The sequence below is a fragment of the Danio rerio genome, chromosome 4, assembly GCF_049306965.1.
Source record: "Danio rerio strain Tuebingen ecotype United States chromosome 4, GRCz12tu, whole genome shotgun sequence".
In the NCBI taxonomy this organism is placed as follows: domain Eukaryota; kingdom Metazoa; phylum Chordata; class Actinopteri; order Cypriniformes; family Danionidae; genus Danio; species Danio rerio.
The window spans coordinates 49209645-49231094 of NC_133179.1; the positions used below are offsets into that span (position 1 = coordinate 49209645).

General features: G+C 38.4%; 1 protein-coding gene and 3 non-coding genes across 6 annotated transcripts; 2 read left to right on the forward strand and 2 right to left on the reverse strand.

Moving 5' to 3' along the window:
* Window positions 1-1924: 1924 nt before the first annotated feature.
* Window positions 1925-15595, forward strand: LOC137490858 (uncharacterized). Of its 3 annotated transcripts, none has more exons than XM_073947545.1 (4): window positions 1925-1967; window positions 2425-2574; window positions 9685-9762; window positions 11895-15595. In XM_073947545.1, the coding sequence occupies exon 4, from the start codon at window positions 12059-12061 to the stop codon at window positions 13442-13444; it is 1386 nt and encodes a 461-aa protein (XP_073803646.1). In that variant the 5' UTR covers window positions 1925-1967; window positions 2425-2574; window positions 9685-9762; window positions 11895-12058; the 3' UTR covers window positions 13445-15595. The 3 variants fall into 3 exon arrangements, with proteins under 3 accessions (XP_073803646.1, XP_073803647.1, XP_068075933.1); XM_073947546.1 differs by having other exon boundaries at window positions 9685-9744; XM_068219832.2 differs by lacking the exon at window positions 9685-9762.
* Window positions 15596-20709: 5114 nt separating this feature from the next.
* Window positions 20710-20781, forward strand: trnae-cuc (transfer RNA glutamic acid (anticodon CUC)). The gene has a single exon. It is a non-coding gene; the product is annotated as a tRNA-Glu (tRNA).
* Window positions 20782-20865: 84 nt separating this feature from the next.
* Window positions 20866-20951, reverse strand: trnay-gua (transfer RNA tyrosine (anticodon GUA)). Its single transcript is given in 2 exon segments — window positions 20866-20901; window positions 20915-20951. It is a non-coding gene; the product is annotated as a tRNA-Tyr (tRNA).
* An 88-nt stretch (window positions 20952-21039) lies between these two features.
* trnae-uuc (transfer RNA glutamic acid (anticodon UUC)) lies at window positions 21040-21111 on the reverse strand. Its single transcript has one exon. It is a non-coding gene; the product is annotated as a tRNA-Glu (tRNA).
* Between the last annotated feature and the right edge of the window lie 339 nt (window positions 21112-21450).

Genomic DNA, 21450 nt, shown 5'->3' on the forward strand with positions numbered 1-21450 from the left:
AACTTATGTCATTATATTAAATCAGAGTACACTTTAGGTATTAATATACTTGGTAGGACTTTTACTTTAAGTCAGTTTGCTGATGACACTCTATTAATTCTTAAAAATAGGGAGGTGCTCCTTTTAGCTCTTGTCAAAGTTTCTGTTTCCTAAAGCTTCTGAACTCACCTTAAACCTAAGAAAATGTGGAATATTAACTATTCAGAATTGTACTTTAAGAGAATTAGAGTGCATTCTAGTAAAAGAAGAAGTTAAATACTTGGGAGTTACCATCACCAAAAATTCTGTTAATAGAGAATGTGCAAATTTTAATACTAAAATGGAAGGGATGAAAAAATCCCTAAATCATTGGCTAGCTAGAGACCTTTCCATACAGGGTAAAATTATTTTGACTGGGATTATCTAAAATGATATACTTAACTTATCCTTTATATACTCCTCCCAAAATAGTTAAATCTATTAATTTAACATTTTTTACATTTATTTGTAAAAATAAATCACATTATTTACGTAAGAATCATATGATCAAAGAGTAAGAATATGGAGGTTTGAAAGCTATTAATTTTGAATGTCTTCATTGCACTTTTAGAGTTAAATGGTTGAAACAGTGTTTAAGCCTTATTCAATATGGTATCATATCCCAAATAATTTGTTTAAAAAAATGGTGGCCTTGAATTTGTATTAAGATATGATTATGATTGTTCAAAACTTCCTTTGATGCTGTCTAATTTTCAATAGCAAGAACTACTTTTTTGGAAAATTATATTTACCTATAATTTTCCCCTCATAAATCCACTCTTTGAAATAAAAGGGCTGTTATTATTAACAGAAAATCATTGTTTAAAAGTGACTGGTACAATAAAGGCATTATATTTATTAATGATTTGTTAGATGAAAATGGACTGCTACTATCTCATAACGAATTTTTAAATAAATATAGAGTTAAAATCACAGATAAAGGTTATATTAAAATTAGCGAGGCTATACCTATTGCTTTGTTTAGGTTAATTCAAAGTAATTATTTTGATCCCCCATGTACACTTGTAACTTTTCTTCCGTCTTTAAAATTATCAATGTTGATATTTTTGATAGTAAATATAACAACAAGCTTATTTACAACACGCCTTATAATGGGTGATTTTAAGTGTTATCATCTAGGAGTTGTTAAACCCTTAGTAGAGGACAAAGCTTTTACCTTTTCTCTTAAATATCCTGTAGCACCTAAGGTTAGCGAAACTCATTACATAATTTTATTCAGGATATACCATGTGAACGAGTTTATTCAAAAAAGATTTAACTTTGATGTTGACAAGTGTAGATCTGCTCCAGAAACACTCAATCACTTTTTTTTTCTTGTTAATTTACTTTTAAATTCTGGTTTGACATCCATCCTTGGCTTTCATTAAAGAGGATTTAAGTCCCCCCTATTGTTCTAGAAGATATTTTATTTTACAAAGCTGATTTACATTGTTCTTTCTCTGATGTTGTGAACTTTATTTTACTAATGGGTATATCACATTCATTGTTGTAAGTGGAAAAAGTGCAGACCCATAATGTTTTGTTTGTCCTTTGATGTAGATCTTTTGTACTGCTCCTTGCTCCTTGTTGCAGTTGTAACAATTTTAATTTATTTTATATATGATTGTTCCGTTTTGTGATGTAAACTTTTTGCAACAATAAAAACGAAAAAAAAAACACTTATACTTAGTAGATTAAACAAGTTTTTCAAAATTGTGTAAAAATGTTTGGATTAAAAGTTTTGATCAACTTAAAATACTGAATGTCTGTGTATTTGAGAGAGAGAGCAGATATGTTGTGTGAGATGTGAAAAGGAGTGTGAAATTTATCATGTCCTGACTGCAACAGTAAGTGGCAAAAAAGCTGAACAAAAAAAGACTTTTATTTTGGCGTGTTGTGTGACGTCATAAGGCTGCGCCGCTTCCGCGCTGCGGTTCAACTGGAGGAAGGTTTGTTTCACAACTTTACACAAATATAAACCGATTGATTAAAGTTTCAGGTTTTCCTTTCGATATTATATACCTGCGGTTGACTATTATTTTAATCCTTTATACAACAAAGTACTATTTTAATAACAGTAATCGAGGGCTATTGTTTGAACAACAGAAATGTGTTTTAATGAAGGTTTTATTTATTTACTAGCATAATGTCATTCCAATATAGGTATACAATATTATATATATATATATATATATATATATATATATATATATATATATATATATATATATATATAAAAGAAATGGAGGACTAGTTTTTATCAGGTCATTTGTTTGTGGCTATTGTTTCTTGCTCAGACTTACCTGATTTATTTTTGTCAATCACTCTCATATAAAGAAACTGTTGAAGCAAGTGTTAAAGAGAAGTTATTTTGTTTCTGTTCATTGTTTTGTTCATTTTAAACAGGATAAAGTGTCCAAACACAGAGAAAAACTCCTGCTGAAGCGACTGATCTCCACACTGTTATAAAGATGGCGTTTATTAAAGAGGAGAGTGAAGATGTGAAGATTGAAGAAACATTCACAGTCAAACAGGAAGATCCGCAGGAACAAACAAGTTAGTTTTTATTCAGATATATTTTAATAATAAGAATACTAAATTAAATCCATGTTGCAGCCCTGAGTGTGCTGCCTAGTTCTCCTAAATGCACATAAGCACTTATTAAAAGATAGGAATGAGTTTCTTTTGTTACTTGTTCTCATGTCTTTTGTCATTATGTATTATTAGTCTCCCATTTTCTCTACCTTCTTAAGGTTATTGCTTTTCTTGTTCTCCTACTGTGTAAAGCGCCCTTGAGCACTGTCGCTATAAAAAATAAATAAAAACAATAAATTAATAAAAAGTTAAACTGAGCTGACGATATTTGACCTACAGTATTCTCATAAAAGATATCTGCTATTACAGTGATAGTGTTGGCTTGGTACTTTCCATTTGCATATGTCGGGTAGATCACAATTCCCTTTTTTTCATCAACTTCTTTATGGGTTTAAACTTGTTTCTAGTAGTTGTTACTAGTTCTCACAGATAGTATCAGAGTTAGAATTAAATCATTATTATAATAACTAATTATCAGGGCTATTGTATTTAAACAGTTTCCGCAGAGTCTTAAAATGTCTTAAATTCCAAAATCTAAAATTTGGCCCTAAAAAGTCTTAAATTTGCTGAAATGTTGTGTTGTCGGTCATAAATCTTTTTTAAACAAGTCTTCATTTTCCTGTGTTCATGATTTGTTACCCAATTTGGTCAAAACCCATACAATCACCAACAATCCATCTCAATAAAACTTTCAACTTTTATTTAAAAAGGTCATTTTAACTCTATTTATCATAATGGTAAAGACTGCTGAGGATATCCACCTGGGCAGATTGTTTTGAATGGATTTAGTTGATTATAGTTTTTAAAACTTTTAAAACATTTGTTAATTAGTTTTTATTTTATTTTAAAGAAAGTTTATTTTAGAAAAAAGTGTGTGGATCCCAGTCGAGCTCTCTTGTTTTTACACAATATTTAAGATATTTTGCTAAGAAATATCTAAAATATTTTAATGTTATTATTAGTTTTGATTTATTATTGTATTATTAAATATTTTATATAAAAAATATTTTTTGAAAGGACAAATAAAAAACCTTATAATGGTCTTAAAAATGTCTTTAAAAGTCTTAAATTAAACTTGGTGTCACCTGTAGAAACCCTGATTTAAAGTATGTCAGAAAACGTGGATGACTCTAATTTTAAATATGCTGAATGAAATAGACACTAAAATAATTAATTAGTTTAAAACATTGTACAGTTTTCTAAACTATATGATGTTGTTAAGTTCATCAGTATTGACCATATTCTTCACATACCAGCAGGCGCCGCTATTGGAATCTTTTTGCGTTTTAAAGAATAAATTTTTAGATCCTTAAAACAGTGTAATGCTGCTTGTCTTTGATCTTGTGGGGGAAACCGGAGCACCCAGAGAAAACCCATGCCAGCTCGGGGAGAACATGCAAACTCCACACAGAAATGCCAACTGACCCAGCCGAGGCTCGAACCAGCAACCTTCTTGCTGTGAGGCGACAGCACCACCTACTGTGCCTCCTCGTCGCCCGACAACACTGATTTATTTGCATATTTTTATGCAATATTCCAGTTTTGCAAATAAATTTAATTGGCATTTTTGGATGGAAACATAGCCGTAAGGTTTGGAGCTTACGCTGCTATTCTGAACCAATAATCGGAAACAGAAAGCAGTTGAAGGATGGCGTGTTTAAATCCATTATTTATCTGACTCCATTGTAATTAATCTGACTCCATCAAAATTGTTATTATCATTGATAAAGAGAAAGAATCTCAAAGCTTAAAGCAGGTAAAGTTGTTTATTAAGTTACATGTTTGAATATACAGACAGTAGAATGAAACAAACTAACATACTGTATAAAGAAATTAGCTGTAACGTGCACTGCTGAGCAACAAAGACAGTGAAACTGCCTTTGTTAGCAAATGAGGCTACGCAGCCTTGTGCAGGAAATGCAGAGTAAAAGCCATTCTCCCAAATCAACACTTACTGTTCCTTATTATACCCTGAGCAAAGCGTTGTTAAACATGAGTGAAAATCAACCCCCAAAACGAACTGAACATGAGAGAGCACAGCAGAGGAGATAAAGTGGGTGAGAACATTAACATACTCTCAGGCCATGACTCAACAATAGTAAATATATTGAAATACAAGCAATCAATGTCTCTGTTGATTTTAGCACTACAACGCTTAAGTCATAAACTGTCAAATGACACCAAACATGATAAAGCTATTTGAAGGAAGATCACAATCAGAAGAATTGTGTATGGTGAAAAGCACATGGTTACTGCAAGCAAATGGCAGAGATGTGTACTGGAGCTGTGATCAACTCTACCAAGCCAGGAGGACCCATCCCATGCTTGCAATGTCTCAGAAGTCCTTGATTAGCATAGAAGGAATATATAATAGAAGAATATATAATTTTTTCTCATCCTGCTTACCCATTACCTACATTTCAGTCACACAAAAAACAAAGTCGCATACGAGAAAGGCTTGTTCTTCTTTAATTAATAACTAGCTTAAATTCACAGACCTTCGACAGAGACATGTACTGTAACTAGATTAATTGGATTATTTCTCTTCTAAAAACAATGTTTTAGTTCTGCTTACATTCTTATTATTCAACTATTTTAATAGATTTTTCCAAAGTCTTCAATTTTTCCACAACACACATATTGAACAACAAATTAACATGGTACATAGCTACAGACATACACCCCATAAAGAAAAAGGGTGAAAGATAAAAATAAAAATAAATTAATTAATAAAAATAGATAAAATAAATTAGGAAACTAGGGATAAACTCTCACCAAGGATATAATAACCTCTGAGCGTTCAATGTAGGAGAGGAAAGGCTGCCAAATGATGTACTTAAGGTGCTCGAGTTTAAGATGTGATAACAATTCTAATCTCCAATGTTTGTGGGATGGTGGGTTTGTTTTTTCCATCTTAGGAGAATCAGGCTAGGAGAATCTTGGGAGAAAATGACTAAATGACTAAATCAGGCGTCTGGCCAATAAAGAAGAAAAGGCAATGATCTCTATTACATATAGATGAAAATGATCTAAAAATATTGGCCAAAAATTTATGCAACCTAGGGCATCGCCAGAACATCAGATCTGCTGGCTCCAAACCACATCTGGGGCAAGATGAAATACGTTTTTGCCAGCTTGCTCCTAGATAGGTGAAGCCTAAGAAGCACCCTAAACTGCAGAAGACCATGTCTAATAAATGCAGGGGATGAGTGTACCAGTTCTATGGCATATTGCCAGGCTGTATCTGATATTTCTAGTCCCAGTCCGTCTTCCTATTTTAGCTTTATATAATTTAGGTAAGGGGAGGCAGTTCTTTAGACCACTTCATATAACATGGACATCATACCCCTTTGATATGGGTCCATATTTACCAATTCATCTATCCAACATGCTTATGGTTGGTTCAGGGAAGGAGAGAAGTGTTTTTTTTACGAAACTATGGACTTGAAAGTACCTGAAAAAATTGTCTCCAAAACAAGAGCTTCATCAAATACCTTGCACAACAGTGGTGTTAGCTTGACAGTAAACTTCTTATAAAACTCGGCCGGAAACCATCAGGGCCTGGTGCTTTTCCGGTTTTCAATTTTTTAATTGCATTTTCAATTTCAGAAGGTGTTATTTTTTATTCTAATACCAACTGATCTGAATCACAAAGGTATGGCAATTCTAAATAATTGAAAAAGCTCTCAATACGTCCAATTTCGTTTACCTCAGAGCTTCAAAGGGTTTTATAAAAGTGTTTAAATTGATCATTAATTCCCCGTTAATCAGTAATAATACTGCCCTCACCTTTACTAACTGCGGCTATAAAACCAGCTGCTGAGGATTGTTTCAGTTGGTAACACAATAACCTGGCAGCTCGTTCACCATGTTCATAATGAATCTAGCGTGATCTTATGTGGAGATTCTCTGCATTTTCACTTGTCAGGGAGTCATATTCTGCTTGCAGAAGGAGTCTTTTCTAATGGAGCTCTTCGGAAGGTGATGTTGAGTGTAGCTGATCAATTGTATTATTTAATTCATAATCTCTGTAAGCCGTTTTGACATTCTTTTATTTGCGCTAGCTTGATATTAAATAATCTGTCCTTTTATAAATGCTTTCAGAGTATACCATAGGATGCTCAAACTTATCTCTGGGGATTCGTTTATCTCAAGGAAGAAATAAATTTAAGCATCAATAACTTTTACAAAATCGTCGTCTGCCAAGAGTCTTGAGTTAAACCGCCATGTATGTTGGAGGATTCCATTGCCTGAAAACATAGCTTTAGAGAGACTGGACAATGGTCCGAAATAACAATACTACCATACTCTACTGCTGACATTAATGCCCCATTCACACGGGGCTTCAGCATCAACGCTTGACAGAGGGCGTGTCTGAAGTTGGGGCTGACGTGATCATCATAGCAACGATAGCCAATGAATTTAGTCAGCAATAGGCCACAGTCTGAGCTGGTGTATTTGCATACAGCGATCTGTTGGCTGATGCTTCCATCGCCGCTTGAAAAGTTGATCAAGTCCCAACTTTTGCAGCGTCAACGAATCCACAATGCAGTTCGACAACGCCTGACATCACCCATTCAAAGTGAACGGGAAGCGTTGACGCTGATGCCCCTTGTGAATGGGGCGTAAGGGACGTAACTGCTTGTCCAGGAGAAAATGGTCAATCCTGAAATAGGTTTGATGCACAGGTGAATAAAATTCAGGAGGTTCGCCTCCTAAAATTAAATTGTGTGTGTCAAGACTAGGCAAAATTGAAAATAAATCAATGAAAATGTGTACATTGTCCCAATTAGGAGCATACACATCGACCAGGACCACAGACATGTTAAAAGTTTGGATTATTATGTTTCTGCCATTTTTATCCAGCACATTTGACTCAATGACAAACTGTACATTCTTATGTATGAGTACAGCAACGACCCTACTTTTGCTATTGAAGTTTGAATAATATATTTGTGTATAGCCTCCTCTATTAAGTTTAGAATAGTCATTTTTCAACAGATGTGTCTCCTGTAAATATACAATATCGGATTTGAACTGATTTTAATTGTTTCGTTTTATTGGGTGATTTAGCCTCCGCACATTCTAACTGGTAAAGTTTGTCTTTACTTCACCCATTTTATGGGCTGTTGAAAACATTTATCAGAAGCATCCGAAGCACCCGAAAGGTATCTGTGGGTTTTGTATGTAGGGGGATGTGTGGGGGAGAGAGGAAAGGAAAAAAAAGGTGTGATCGCACATACACTTTTATAAACACGAAACAACACAAGATTGAAACCTTGGTGTAAACTTACACACACTTCCACCTACTCGCACTCTTAGCTAGCTGACCATGTGGGACCTCACGTATAAAACAAAACCATTTGAACAGCTCTTGATGTTTTATGACAAAACGACCCCATTACTGACAAAATATACTTGAGAACTAGAAATAACAACAACCAACATGTGCTATAGTGGTTATTTAAAAGTTAACCGGAGAGCGACATTAACATTTGTATTGTCATTCACAGCCCAGTGTACTGTTGTCTTTATTTCAGTGGCTTTCTTCAAAATATCCTTTTTTTCGGAAAAGTAGTGGCATTTAATCACGAAGGCGCATGGCGGTTCCTTGTCATCCACTGGTTTGCTTCATAGAGTGTGGTGTGCCTGGTCCCGAAGAGGATTCTTCTCGAGGTTTAGTGTATCTTTTAGAAGTATCTTGCATGATTATATGCTGTCATGGCTATAATATATATATTTATATATATTAATATATATATATATATATATATATATATATATATATATATATATATATATATATATATATAAATGTTGCTATAATAAAGGCCAATGAAGAAAAAATGGCCATGAATATCAAATCACTTTTATTGTCACATCATCAGCAGCATGTGTGCTATGATGAGTGAAAAGCTTAGGTGCTGGCTCTAGACAGTACAAATTACAGACAGTGCAAATATAACGACAGTGCAAAATACAGATAGTACAAAATAATTTGGCAGCATTATAATTGTTGACAGCGATATGTATAATGAATATGTGTACCCATAGTTGTAGGCTGTATTGTTTTAGGTATGTATTGGTTAAAGTGCAGTGCATGCCACATATACATGGTGTGCAGTGAGGGGTATTAAGTGTTCATCAGCCTGATAGTCTGAGGGAAGAAGCTTTCCTTTAGTCGGCTGGTGCGCGACCGGATGCTGCTGAACCATTTGCCTAAGGGTAGCAGAGAGAAAAGTCTATGGCTTGGGTGGCTGGAGTCGCTTATAATTCACTTGGCTTTCCTCATGCACCGCCTGGTGATGTCGTGGTGGGAGGGAAGCTCACCTCCTACTACGCGTCCAGCAGTTCACACAATCCTATGTAGGCCTTTGCGATTGCTGCTGGTGCTATTTACATACCAGGTGGTGATACAGCCACGCAGGATGCTCCCCACAGTGCAGGTGTAGAACGAGCGGAGGATGTGAGGGCTTATTCCAAACCTCCGGAGACGCCTGAGGAAGAAGAGGCGTTGTTGTGCCTTCCTTAGCACTGCGTCTGTGTGAACAGTCCTTGTCAAATCCTCAGCAATGTGTACTCCAAGAAACTTGAAAGCGCTGACTCTCTCCACTGGTGTCCCGTTGATGGTGATGGGGGTGTGTTCTCTCTTCTCCCAGCTCCTTGGTTTTGCTGATGTTGAGTGAGAGGTGGTTTTCCTCACACCACTGCGTCAGAGTGTAAAACTCCTCTCTGTAGGCCATCTCATCATTATCTGTGATTAGGCCCACCACTGTCATCAGCAAATTTAACGATGACGTTGGAGCTGTGTTTGGCTGTACAGTCGCATGTGTACAGGGAGTACAGGAGTGGACTGAACACAGCTATGTGGATCATCAGTGTGGATCAGGTCATGTTGTTCATTCTGACCACCTGGCGTCTGCTTGACAGGAAGTCCAGGATCTAGATGCACATACAGCTGTGTAGACCCAGAGCTTGGAGCTTCACCACTAGTTTGGCAGGCACTATAGTGCTGAATACTGAGCTGTAGTCCACAAACAGCATTCTCACATATGTGTTTTTGTTTTCCAGGTGAGACAGAGCAGTGTGCAAGGTGAAAGCAATTGCAACATCAGTGGAGCGATTATTCCTGTAAGCAAATTGCAGAGGGTCAGTGTGAGCAGGCAGTACAGAGCAGATGTGCTTTTTAAACAGCTTCTCAAAGCACTTGCTGAAGATGAGTGTCAGAGCAACTGGACGCCAGTCATTTAAGCATGTGATTTTAGATTATGTCGGTATGGGCACAATAGTAGCTGTCTTAAAGCATGTGGGAACCACAGAGCGAGAGGTTAACGATGTCCGTGAAAGCCCCTGCTAGCTGGTGTGCGCATGCTTTAAGTACACGTCCAGGGATGCCATCTGGGCCGTAGCTTTCCATATGTTCCGGAAAGATCTTGTTACGTCTGCTACAGAAACAGAGTGTGCTGGCGGTTTCGGTATCGGCCGCGGGAGTGCACAGTGTGTGGGTGCTGTCCTGGGCTTTAAAGCAGGTGTAGAACAAGTTGAGCTCGTCCGGGAGAGATGCAGAAATGTTTACAGTGGCGGGTTTGTTACTTTTAAAGTTTGTGATGTAATTAAGTCCCTGCCACATACTCCTCCCCTCTACCTTGTATCTCTGTATTGATGTTTTGCTGCTTTGATAGTTTACCTGAGGTTGTAGTTTGCTTGTTTTTGTTCCTCAGCATTTCTTGATTTATAAGCGGAGGTTCACACTGATCGGGCTGTTCGAACTTCACCATAAATCCATGGTTTTGGGTTAGGGTAGATACGGACAGTTTTTGTTGGGACCATGTCTTCTATACACTTTCTGATGAGGCATGTAACGGTGTCTTGAGTAAACTTTAATGTCGTCATCAGAAGCTGCCCGAAACATCTCCCAGTCCATATGATCAAAACATTCTTGAAGTATGGAACTCGATTGGTCCGTCCAGCTTTGAAACCTCTTGAGGGTGGGTGGTTCCCGTTTCAGTTTCTGTCTGTAAGCAGGCAAGAGCAGAACAAAAGAGTCATCTGATTTGCTTAGCGGTGGGCGGGGGAGGGATTTGTTGGCTTCCCGGAACGGAGAATAGCAGTGGTCCAAAATTCGGTCACCACGCATGTTTGTGGTGATATGGTGATAGTATTTTGGAGTGATTTTCCTGAGATTGGCATTGTTAAAGTCCCCTGTAACAATAAACGCTGCCTCTGGGTGTGTGGTTTCCTGCTCGCTTATGCTCCCATTCAGTTCCCTAAGCGCCTTTTGTGTGTTGGCTTGAGGGTGGATGAGGGTGGCCAGTGTGGTTGGCACCGAAGCATAAGGTATTCCAGATCAGGAGAACAAAATGATCTAACTGGATGTATGTTTCTCTTATCTCACCATGAGTTAATAAAGAAACAAACACCTCCTTCTTTGCTTTCCCCTGTCGGTTCTTTCATTCTATCCACAGTATCTTATCCATAGTATTCTATCCATAGTATTCCCTGTCTGCTAAACAAATGTTAGAAAAACATTTTGTTGTAAATATGAATATAAACAAATAAAAATAGGCCATTGTTACGACCCCCTCGTTCGAGTTGCAACATAAAAGAGCTCAGACAACAAAAAAATTATATATGCAACTTATTTAATATACACAACTAATAAAACAACAAATCAAGAAACAAACAAATGTCTAGGGGAAAATGAAGAAAATAACTAACTTTAGCTACACATATAAATAATGCCAAACAAAACCATAAGGTTGCCAAAATAAAGAGATGGTCTTGATGCAAGGACGGCCAGTAGCCACACTATCCTACACAAGCTAGCTCACGCTCGCATTTATATGCTTTGAACCAATTGGGGAGTAACCATGGCACCTAATCAGGATCTGCCACATCCAAACTAGAATACAGGGGTCGTCACACCATTTACACCTTTCAAATCTGTGTCTTATCAATGTGACCAAAATTACTTTTATGATCAATTATGTAAGAAACTTTGAAAACTAGACTGACAGCGTTTCAATTTACAATGACTTCTATGTTAGGTGACTATGACACAATTTACATTGTAAAAGCAGTAGATAAATAAAGATTAATTTAATTTGCTTAAATGTGTACATGTTAATGACTGAACAAAATATGATCTGATTTTATTTTACATTTAACATGCATCAAAATAAGTGTGTGTAGCCAATGTTTCCAGTGTCTTTTTACTTTTCAGCTTTTGATGAGAGATTTTTAGACTTGATGAAAACTAATCTTTTATTTATTTATTTCAGACCTAATTGAAGAGAATGAGAGGAAAGAGGAGGAACATCATGTCAAAATTGAGGAAAAAACTAATTTACAGACTAATGGTATTTTGAAAAGGAGAGACAATAATTGTTTCACCTGCACTCAGTGTGGAAAGATTTTGGCAAGCAAAAGAAAACTTAAGATTCACATGATGATCCACACTGGAGAGAAACCATTCACATGCACTCAGTGTGGGAGGAGTTTCAACCGCTCATCACACCTTAATCACCACATGAGGATCCACACTGGAGAGAAACCATTTACTTGCACTCAGTGTGGGAAGAGTTTCAACCGCTCATCACACCTTGATCAACACACAAGGATCCACACTGGAGAGAAACCAATAACGTGCACTCAGTGTGGGAAGAGTTTTCGCCAATCATCATCCCTTTATAAACACATGAGGATCCACACTGGAGAGAAACCATTCACATGCACTCAGTGTGGGAAGAGGTTCAGCCAATCATCAAACTTTAATCTACACATGAGGATCCACACTGGAGAGAAACCATTCACATGCACTGAGTGTGGGAAGAGTTTTAACTACTTATCACACCTTAATCACCACATGAGGATCCACACTGGAGAGAAACCATTTACTTGCACTCAGTGTGGGAAGAGTTTTCGCCAAGCATCATCACTTAATAAACACATGAGGATCCACACTGGAGAGAAACCATTCACATGCACTCAGTGTGGGAGGAGTTTCAACCGTTCATCACACCTTGATCAACACATGAGGATCCACACTGGAGAGAAACAATTTACTTGCACTCAGTGTGGGAAGAGTTTTAACTACTTATCACACCTTAATCACCACATGAGGATCCACACTGGAGAGAAACCAATAACGTGCACTCAGTGTGGGAAGAGTTTTTGCCAATCGTCATCCCTTTATAAACACATGAGGATCCACACTGGAGAGAAACCATTCACATGCACTCAGTGTGGAGTAAGTTTTAACTGCTCATCATACCTTAAACAACACATGAGGATCCACACTGAAGAGAAACCATTTACTTGCACTCAGTGTGGGAAGAGTTTCAACCGCTCATCACACCTAGATCAACACATAAGGATCCACACTGGAGAGAAACCAATAACGTGCACTCAGTGTGGGAAGAGTTTTCGCCAATCATCATCCCTTTATCAACACATGAGGATCCACACTGGAGAGAAACCATTTACTTGCACTCAGTGTGGAAAGAGTTTCAGCCAATCATCAAACTTTAATCTACACATGAGGATCCACACTAGAGAGAAACCATTTACTTGCACTCAGTGTGGGAAGAGTTTCCACCAAGCGTCATCACTTAATAAACACATGAGGACCCACACTGGAGAGAAACCATTTACTTGCACTCAGTGTGGGAAGAGTTTCAACCGCTCATCACACCTTGATCAACACATAAGGATCCACACTGGAGAGAAACCATTCACATGCACTCAGTGTGGGAAGAGTTTTCGCCAATCATCATCCCTTTATAAACACATGAGGATCCACACTGGAGAGAAACTATTCACTTGCTCTTAATTAAATTCAATTCAGCTTTATTTGTATAGCGCTTTTACAATGTAGATTGTGTCAAAGCAGCTTCACATAAATGGTCATAATAAATTGGATCAGGGTAGTTCAGTTTTTAGTGTTTAAGTTCAGTTCAGCTCAGTTCAGTGTGGTTTAAATCATTACTGAGAGTCCAAACACTGAAGAGCAAATCCATTGATGCATAGCTCTACCGATCCTGAACCATACAAGCCAGTGGCGACAGCGGAGAGGGAAAAAAAACTTTACTGATAGGAGTCGCTGGTCTTAGATCCAATCAGTGACTCCGCATAATCTGAGGACCTCGGGATGAGTATGCCCAGGTGGAAATGAATAAAAAAATAATAATAATTAGCGTAGCTGCTGTTCATAGTGTATATAAGCAAGATGTAGAAACTTGTGGAAACCCGCTAAGTGATGCATTGAGTGTATGCTTTACTAAACAGATAGGTCTTTAATCTAGTTTTGAACTGAGAGAGTGTGTCTGAGCCTCGGATGTTATCAGGGAGGCTATTCCAGAGTTTAGGAGCCATAAATGAGAAGGCTCAACCTCCTTTACTCGACTTTGCTATTCTAGGTACTAACAGAAGCCCTGAGTTTTGAGATCTAAAAGAGCGAGTTGGATTGTAGCGAGACAGAAGATAAACAGGAGCTAGATTATTTAGAGCTTTATAGGTGAGAATTAATATTTTAAATTTAATACAAAACTTAACAGGCAGCCAGTGTATAGAGGATAAAATTGGGGTCTGTGGTCACACCGGACTTTTCTCTCCATAGACTTCCATTCATACGCACGCAAATGTGTCAGACTGGAAACGTAAGTTTGTGCGTCAAGTTTTGCAATTCACTGCCTTGCAAGGTTCAAGCTTGGTGAACTTTGACCTTGGAAATTGCATCACTTGACTATGTAAGACCCACACTGGAGAGAAACCATTCACATGCACTCAGTGTGGGAAGAGATTCAACCGATCAGCAAACCTTAATAAACACATGAAAATCCACACTGATGTGAAAGAGTATATGCGCTTTGAGTGTGAGAAGACTTATTACAGCTCCAAAATTGAAACTGCACCAGACAATTTACTCTGGAGAGACTGTACAAGTGTTTTTACAAGAGGTTTAATCAGTTAACACATCTGAAAACAACAGGATTCACACTGGAGAGAAACCGTACAGATTTGATCAGTGTCTACAGAGTTTTAATCATTCGGCGCAGCTTAAGAAACACATAGAGAAAAAAGTTGCACACATGACATGAATGCAGCAAAACATTTTCTCTGTGCACTGGATGTTTCATGTCTGAATAATGTTTGAAAAGGCTGAGTGACAGTTTACTGTTTTCCAACACTCCTACACTGCAGTAGGTCGGGTTGTAAATGTGTTGCGCTTCTCGCGTTTACCGTAAACACCGTGGTGGTGGCTGTCATATACATCTGGCCAACAGCTCCTCTGCAGCTTAAAATCTCTTTGCAAGTGATTGTACCAGTGCAGATAAATTTGTACTCTCTCCAGTGTATTCATGTAGCTAGTGTTGTTTTAAATGATGTTCACTGTCTGACTCCCTGAATGAGAGACATCACTGGGAAGACACCGCACATCAAAGAAGGTGGAGCTCTAGGACGCTTAGTTTGCAGTATACCAGGGCCTCAAGTTTTAAAAGCCCATTCAATTGTCCTGTGTTGCAGCTTTTATTAGTGAAGTTTCTTTACTTTTAGATTCTAGATTTTTCTAGTTTACTTCATTTACTTTGAGTCGAATACAAACTTGATGAATATTTTATGATTTAGGCAGAGCGACAGGTATTAAGTTTTACAATATTTATACACTGTGATGACTCCAGATTAGAGCATGTGGTAAATTCTGATTGGATGCCTGCATTACTCATCAATGGGTATATAAAAGTTGTTGTGCTAGCTACCCCAGGACACTGTGGCTACTCGGGAGTCCACATGTCAAGACCTGCCATCTCATTGGCTCTTTAACCTTATGGTTTTGTTTTGCATTACTTTTGTCATGTAGTTAAAGTGTTGTTGTGATTTTATCCTAAGTTCTTTATCGTCATTATTATCCCTAGAAATTTGTTGGTTGCTTTGATTGTTTGTTCTATGAGTTAATTTTATAATAAATAATTTGCATTCAGGCTATTTTGTTGGCACTCTTATGGTGCGACTCTAACAAGCGGGTCATAACACTTCGCAAAATGTGGCCGGTTGTATCCAAGATCTTGTTCTTTTCAGTCATGACCATAGGTGAGAGTAGGAACCTAGAATGAGCAGTAAATTAAGAACATTGCCTTTCGTCTCAGATCCTTCACCACAACAGACAACCACATCAACTGCATTACTGCTGCCGCTGCACTGATCCATCTTTAAATCTCACATTCCATTCCTCATGGAAAACACTGATACTTAAACTCCATTTGGGGTAAGGAATCTCCTCCAAACTGGAGATGGCCACCTTTTTCCAGTCAAGCACAATGGTTTCTTAGAGGTGCTGTTTCTTTCCCTGCCATGTCACACTCAGCAGCAAACAGTCCCACTTACTGCATGCTGAAGTTCCATGTCCTATGAAGCCAAAAAGACAACGTTATCTGCAAATGGCAGAGACAGTCCTAGCCTGCACCTAAAATTCTGTCAGTAAAAATTACTGTATTTCTGAGATCAGCCTGAAAAATAACACATTCACAAAATAAAATGAATAAATGAATGGATGGATGGACATTGTAGTGGTGGAAGGGGAAGTTGGATGGCTTGTGTAGATGTTAGATGATCACACACACACACACACAAGTAATAGCTTCTAGCTTATTTTTATTACGTTCTTCAGCAGTAACAAGCTTTTCTGTTCTGTCGCTCCCGCCACCGACTTTCCCCTCTAGCTCCACCCACTTCCGTTATGTCACTTGACACACAATAAGCTACATCCCCCGCTTTTTTAGCAGGTGACAGGGCAACAAAAAGTAAAAAAATAAAATCAGGTAAATGTATATACAGATCTGGCATGAACTAACGCGCGCATGAAACAAAGTGATCTCGCATGGCCACGACATATGGCGCGTTAGCACGGAAAGATGGTCTAGCAAATAAAGACATGAACAGTAGGGGGCAGTCGTGTACTGTAACGCACTGTATTGAAGCCGGAGCATTCTTTACGCATCGTTATAACCTAGAACACTACTTCATACAGGGGCGTAGATGTAGGGTGGACGGTGGTGATGCTTAATATTTATAGTTAAGTTTTCTAATTCACCACTGAACAACAGCTGCTTAAACATCTGTGTCCTTTGAAGAAAAGCAAGATGGAGCAAATTAAAAAATAAAAACGCAAAAAAAAATGCATTTAGAAACAGATGAGAGATCCCTCTTCCCTTCCTCACAATGGTTTGGTCCACTGCCCGCGTCCCAGCTCACCCAAAGACTATAGAATATCTTAAAGGGACTTTGATCTCACCTACTCTATGCACACGGGTCAAGTGTGCGGCTGCCTAGTTAACCTCGAAAGCGATTCTCTTGGTTCTCAACGAGGGGTGCAGAGAGATAGGAAGGGGGCACAAATTGTATCAAGAGCCCTTTTTTCCTTCTGGAGAGAAAGTGCCCTTTTTTCTGTTACTTTTTAAAATAATAATATAAGCCTATGCATATGTGAGTGTGTGTTCGATATGAGGGCAGCTTTCCCTGTATATATTAGTGCTGTCAATCGATTAAAAAAAATTAACTAATTAATCGCACCTTTAATAAAAATATTGCGATTAATCACATTTAAAATACTGAAACTTGTAATTTTGCCTATTTAAATGTAAAAATTAATGTAAACGCATGACAAAAAATTATTTAAATTCAAAATATAATTGTTTAATAGAATTTTTGTTTAACTTGTAACACAGATTTCTTCATGCAAACAACATACAATAAACCATCAAGATCCTGGCTTGACAGCCATATTTATTACAGAAATTAAAACACAGGCATGTTAATGACATTTAAATTTCAAAACAATCAATGCCAATAAAGAAAACATTGATTTCCATGTTGGATTCTAAGTGGACTGCAAAAAAATGCCAAAATACAGGAATTGCAGATATGGAAAATGAAAAATTATAATAATAAACTATAGGATACAAACTGTTGCACTCATTGTAAAGTTTTATTGCTGTGAGTTGAGAACATTAGTTATAGAGTAGAAACAATTTTGCTTAATCCTCCTTTACATTCATCCAGTTGCTAAGACTAGGAGTATCCCGCAAGTGCACAGAGACTCCCAAATGCCCGCAAATGAATGATCATTTCTTGCAAACCGGTCGTTAAATACATTGGACACCCCTCTCGCCCCTACTCAGATACGTCGCTCACTCCACCCCTGACACCCCTCAACGGGCCTGACACAGACAAACACACAGACAGACACACACAACGCGCTGCAGACGTTTTGGCCCCAACGGCCTTCCATACTGGAGCGACTCCCCTCAGATTCAACACGCATGATCAAGTTCATCAAATTTGCTTAAACTAAGCGTCCTAAAGTATTACTGTATTTCACAAGGATTCTGACACAACAACGCGAAGTATACGCTTTCGTTGTGTTTATATGAGGAAACACGCTAAACTTGGTGGGCTCATGCTGAAAGGCAGAGTAATGCCCTGTCTTTGACAGCTCGCGACTTCACCAGACGTACTGAGTACATTTACGTAAGACACCAATACTCCGATTTTAATATGATTAAGATAATACTCTTTTTAAAATTTTACCGTGTAGCCTTAAAAGGAACCTTACCTTAAAGGAACACCGAGTCATGAAATGCGGATGATTTTGTTTCTGTTCGCCATGCGGTGTCAACTTACAACAGAAGTCGAAAGTTAAAAATGAAACACCCGAAATTGCATGAAATTCTGGATAACCTGTGATGTACCTAATTGTTTTATACTGGAACTTTCCTTCAAAAAGTGCTTCCTTGGTCTTATCCACATTTATTGCATGTTGAACACATGTCTACCACAACAGGAAGTAAAAAAACCTGCATGCGTTAATTGCGTTAATTTTTTTTAACGCGTTAATTATTTAAAATTAATCGCATGCGTTAACGCGTTAATTTTGGTAGCGCTAATTTTAAGTATTTATTTTTATCTTTTCTTTTAATGGTTTTTAATTGTGTTAGTTTTAATACAAGAGGTCTTTTGAATGTTGGAAAATTTGACAAGGTAAAGGAACTGTGCAAAGAACAAAACTTAATTTGTTTACAAGAGACTAATCGGAATAATGGCATGATGGAAGATTTAAAAAGGAGATGGAGGGGGCAAATATTTTATAACAATGGTGATGGAAGGATGGGAAGAGGGGTCGCTATTTTAGTCAAAGAAGATATAAAGAATGATGTGGAAGAAATATACAATGATAAAGAGGGAAAATGCCTTGCTATTAGAATGAGAGAAAATAATACAACATTATGTAACATTCATGCTCCAGTAGCAGAAAAGGAAAAGAAGGACTTTTTTAAACAATAAATGATCTAATGATTTTATGGGGAGAAACTATTTTAATTGGATATTTTAACACATTTTTTAATAGAACTGATTTAGCGGATGGCATGGTTTTTAGGAATGACACTGGGAGAAAAGAGTTGCAGAAACTAATGGCAGAGCACAAAGAAGTGGACATATGGAGAGTAAGGAATGAAGGAAAAAGAGAATATTCAAGAAGACATTTAGTAGCTGGTAACTTAAAGCAAAGTAGGATTGATTTTATTTTATGCAAGGAAAAACTGGGTGATTTTATAGAGTGTTTATTTTAAAGAAACAGCGCTAAGCGACCACAAGTTTTTATTAATGAAGATTGATTTTAATGAAACCGAAAGAGGAAAAGGGATATGGATTTTAAATACAGAAATTTTAAAAGGAGAACCTTATAGAAAGGCAATAGTGGACTTGATAAATACTGAAATACAAAATGAGTTGCATCATGAAGATAAACGACTATGGTGGGATAACACAAAATATGAAATTAATAAGTATACGATTAAAATGAGTAAATCAATACAAAAAGCAAAAGCACATGAAGAAGTAGAGGTTAGAAAGGAATTAAAGGACAGTTTAAATCAAGTAAAAGTAAATATAGAGTGAATAGTATTCAACGTTACTGTAATGGTTATTCATTTAAACCAACTTGTTATAAAAATACTTAGTTTGCAATTGTTGTCCGAATTAATCTGCAACGAAATCTGTTATTACAGTACAAATCTTGAATGGTATAAGGGCTCTGATTGGCCATAGCGTTCATTGTAACTCGGAACATGATTGGCTGCCGTAATCAAGAATAGGGTGAATCTTGGTTCCAGCTCGGGACGTGATTGGCCAGCATGACCAAGAATTAAAAAAAATCTTGGTTCCAACTCAGAACGTGATTGGCCGGTGTAACCAATAATAACCACAACTTACAGGTGACAGTATGCGCCACTGGCCCAGTCTGCACTGTGTGGCATATTTGCCGACATATAACAGAGACTGAAACATTGCTCACACTTGTCTGAGGTGGTCATTTTGACTGCAATCTTGTTTTAGGTTGGCACTTTGTTTTTGAATATTGTCTGCTTTTCGAATGCGTATCTGTGCTGCAGTAGAACGCCTTAGCCTCACAGCAAACATTTTGGTCTACAAGCTGTCACTGCCATCTTCCCAGGAGAGTGGCTGTACTGGTTTCTTCTGGAAGTCCTGAGGGATGTACGGGACCAAGACATTAGAGCAGTTGGGGCAGCCTTTGAACCCAGGAGAGCACCCCACAGGCTCTGTGCTGGCGGCCCCAGAAACTCGATTCACTCCAGAGTAGAACCGAACAACTCAGGCAGGGGCAAACCGCGACCGCACTGCACTGAGAGCAACGCAAAAAAATCCTGAATGGGCCAGCCAGGAGTCGAACCTAGAATCTTCTGATCCGTAGTCAGACGTGTTATCCATTGCGCCCCTGGCCCAGTCCGCGTCAGCAGTGCTCATTAGCATGCTGCTTGGAAAGAGGACACGGCTCGGTGAACATGGAGTTCCTTCAACGCATGCTGTGCTTTGTTGTCATGGCAAGTTGTGGTGTCGATAGGATGCTCTTACACAGAGCATGTGACAGTCCCTCCCAAGAAGAACTGTGATCCAGGCTCTGAGACTTTCTCTTCTCCAGGAGGAGGTTGCAAACGTTAGAGTTATTTTTGTCAGAGCAGCTGCAGCACACCTGGGTGGAGGCCCACAGCTAGACTTGAGGCCAACCTTTCACGCAGACCTTCCCTGGTGGTCTAGTGGTTAGGATTCGGCGCTCTCACCGCCGCGGCCCGGGTTCGATTCCCGGTCAGGGAACATCCTTTTCACCTCCATGCTGAACTTTGAGGAGTGGTTAACTGACTTGGCGAAGGCAAGAAAGCGGCTCGAGCGCAAAAGATGTCCTTCGAGCCGGAGTCGAACCAGCGACCTAAGGATTGCCATCATCCACCTACAGTCCTCCGCTCTACCAACTGAGCTATCGAAGGCTTACGGGGCAGTTCCACAACCACATCCTATAATGTAGCTGCAGTCCGACCGCTGGCCAAAAAGGACAGAAGCAAAAGCACTCAAGCCTTCCCATACCGGGAGTCGAACCCGGGCCGCCTGGGTGAAAACCAGGAATCCTAACCGCTAGACCATATGGGAACTGCCACTCTTGAAACCCAGTCTTGGCACAAACTCCAGTTCATTCTGATCGCTGGCACGTCCCTGCTCCGCTTGCACAAGTGCCACTCATACACTTACGCACTCTCTCATACACAGTTTCTTGGTTTCCGTAACCGAGAATCTTCTGATCCGTAGTCATAAGCGCTAACCTTTGTGCCACCGTCACTCTGTTCAGCACCTTGTTAGCACATTGCTTGAAGCAAGGACAAGGCTCTGTCAACCCGGAGTTCCTTCACCACACATTCTGCTTTGTTTTTATGGCAAGAGGTTGTGTGGATGGGATGCTCTTACAGGATTCCTGACAGTCCCTCCATAGAA

Bases quoted from the DNA above. Each gene is read 5' to 3' on its own strand.
- LOC137490858 (XM_068219832.2), top strand. From the start codon at position 2,490: ATGGCGTTTATTAAAGAGGAGAGTGAAGATGTGAAGATTGAAGAAACA. The intron at 2,575-11,894 runs GTTAGTTTTTAT...TATTTATTTCAG, and splicing joins AGATCCGCAGGAACAAACAA to ACCTAATTGAAGAGAATGAG.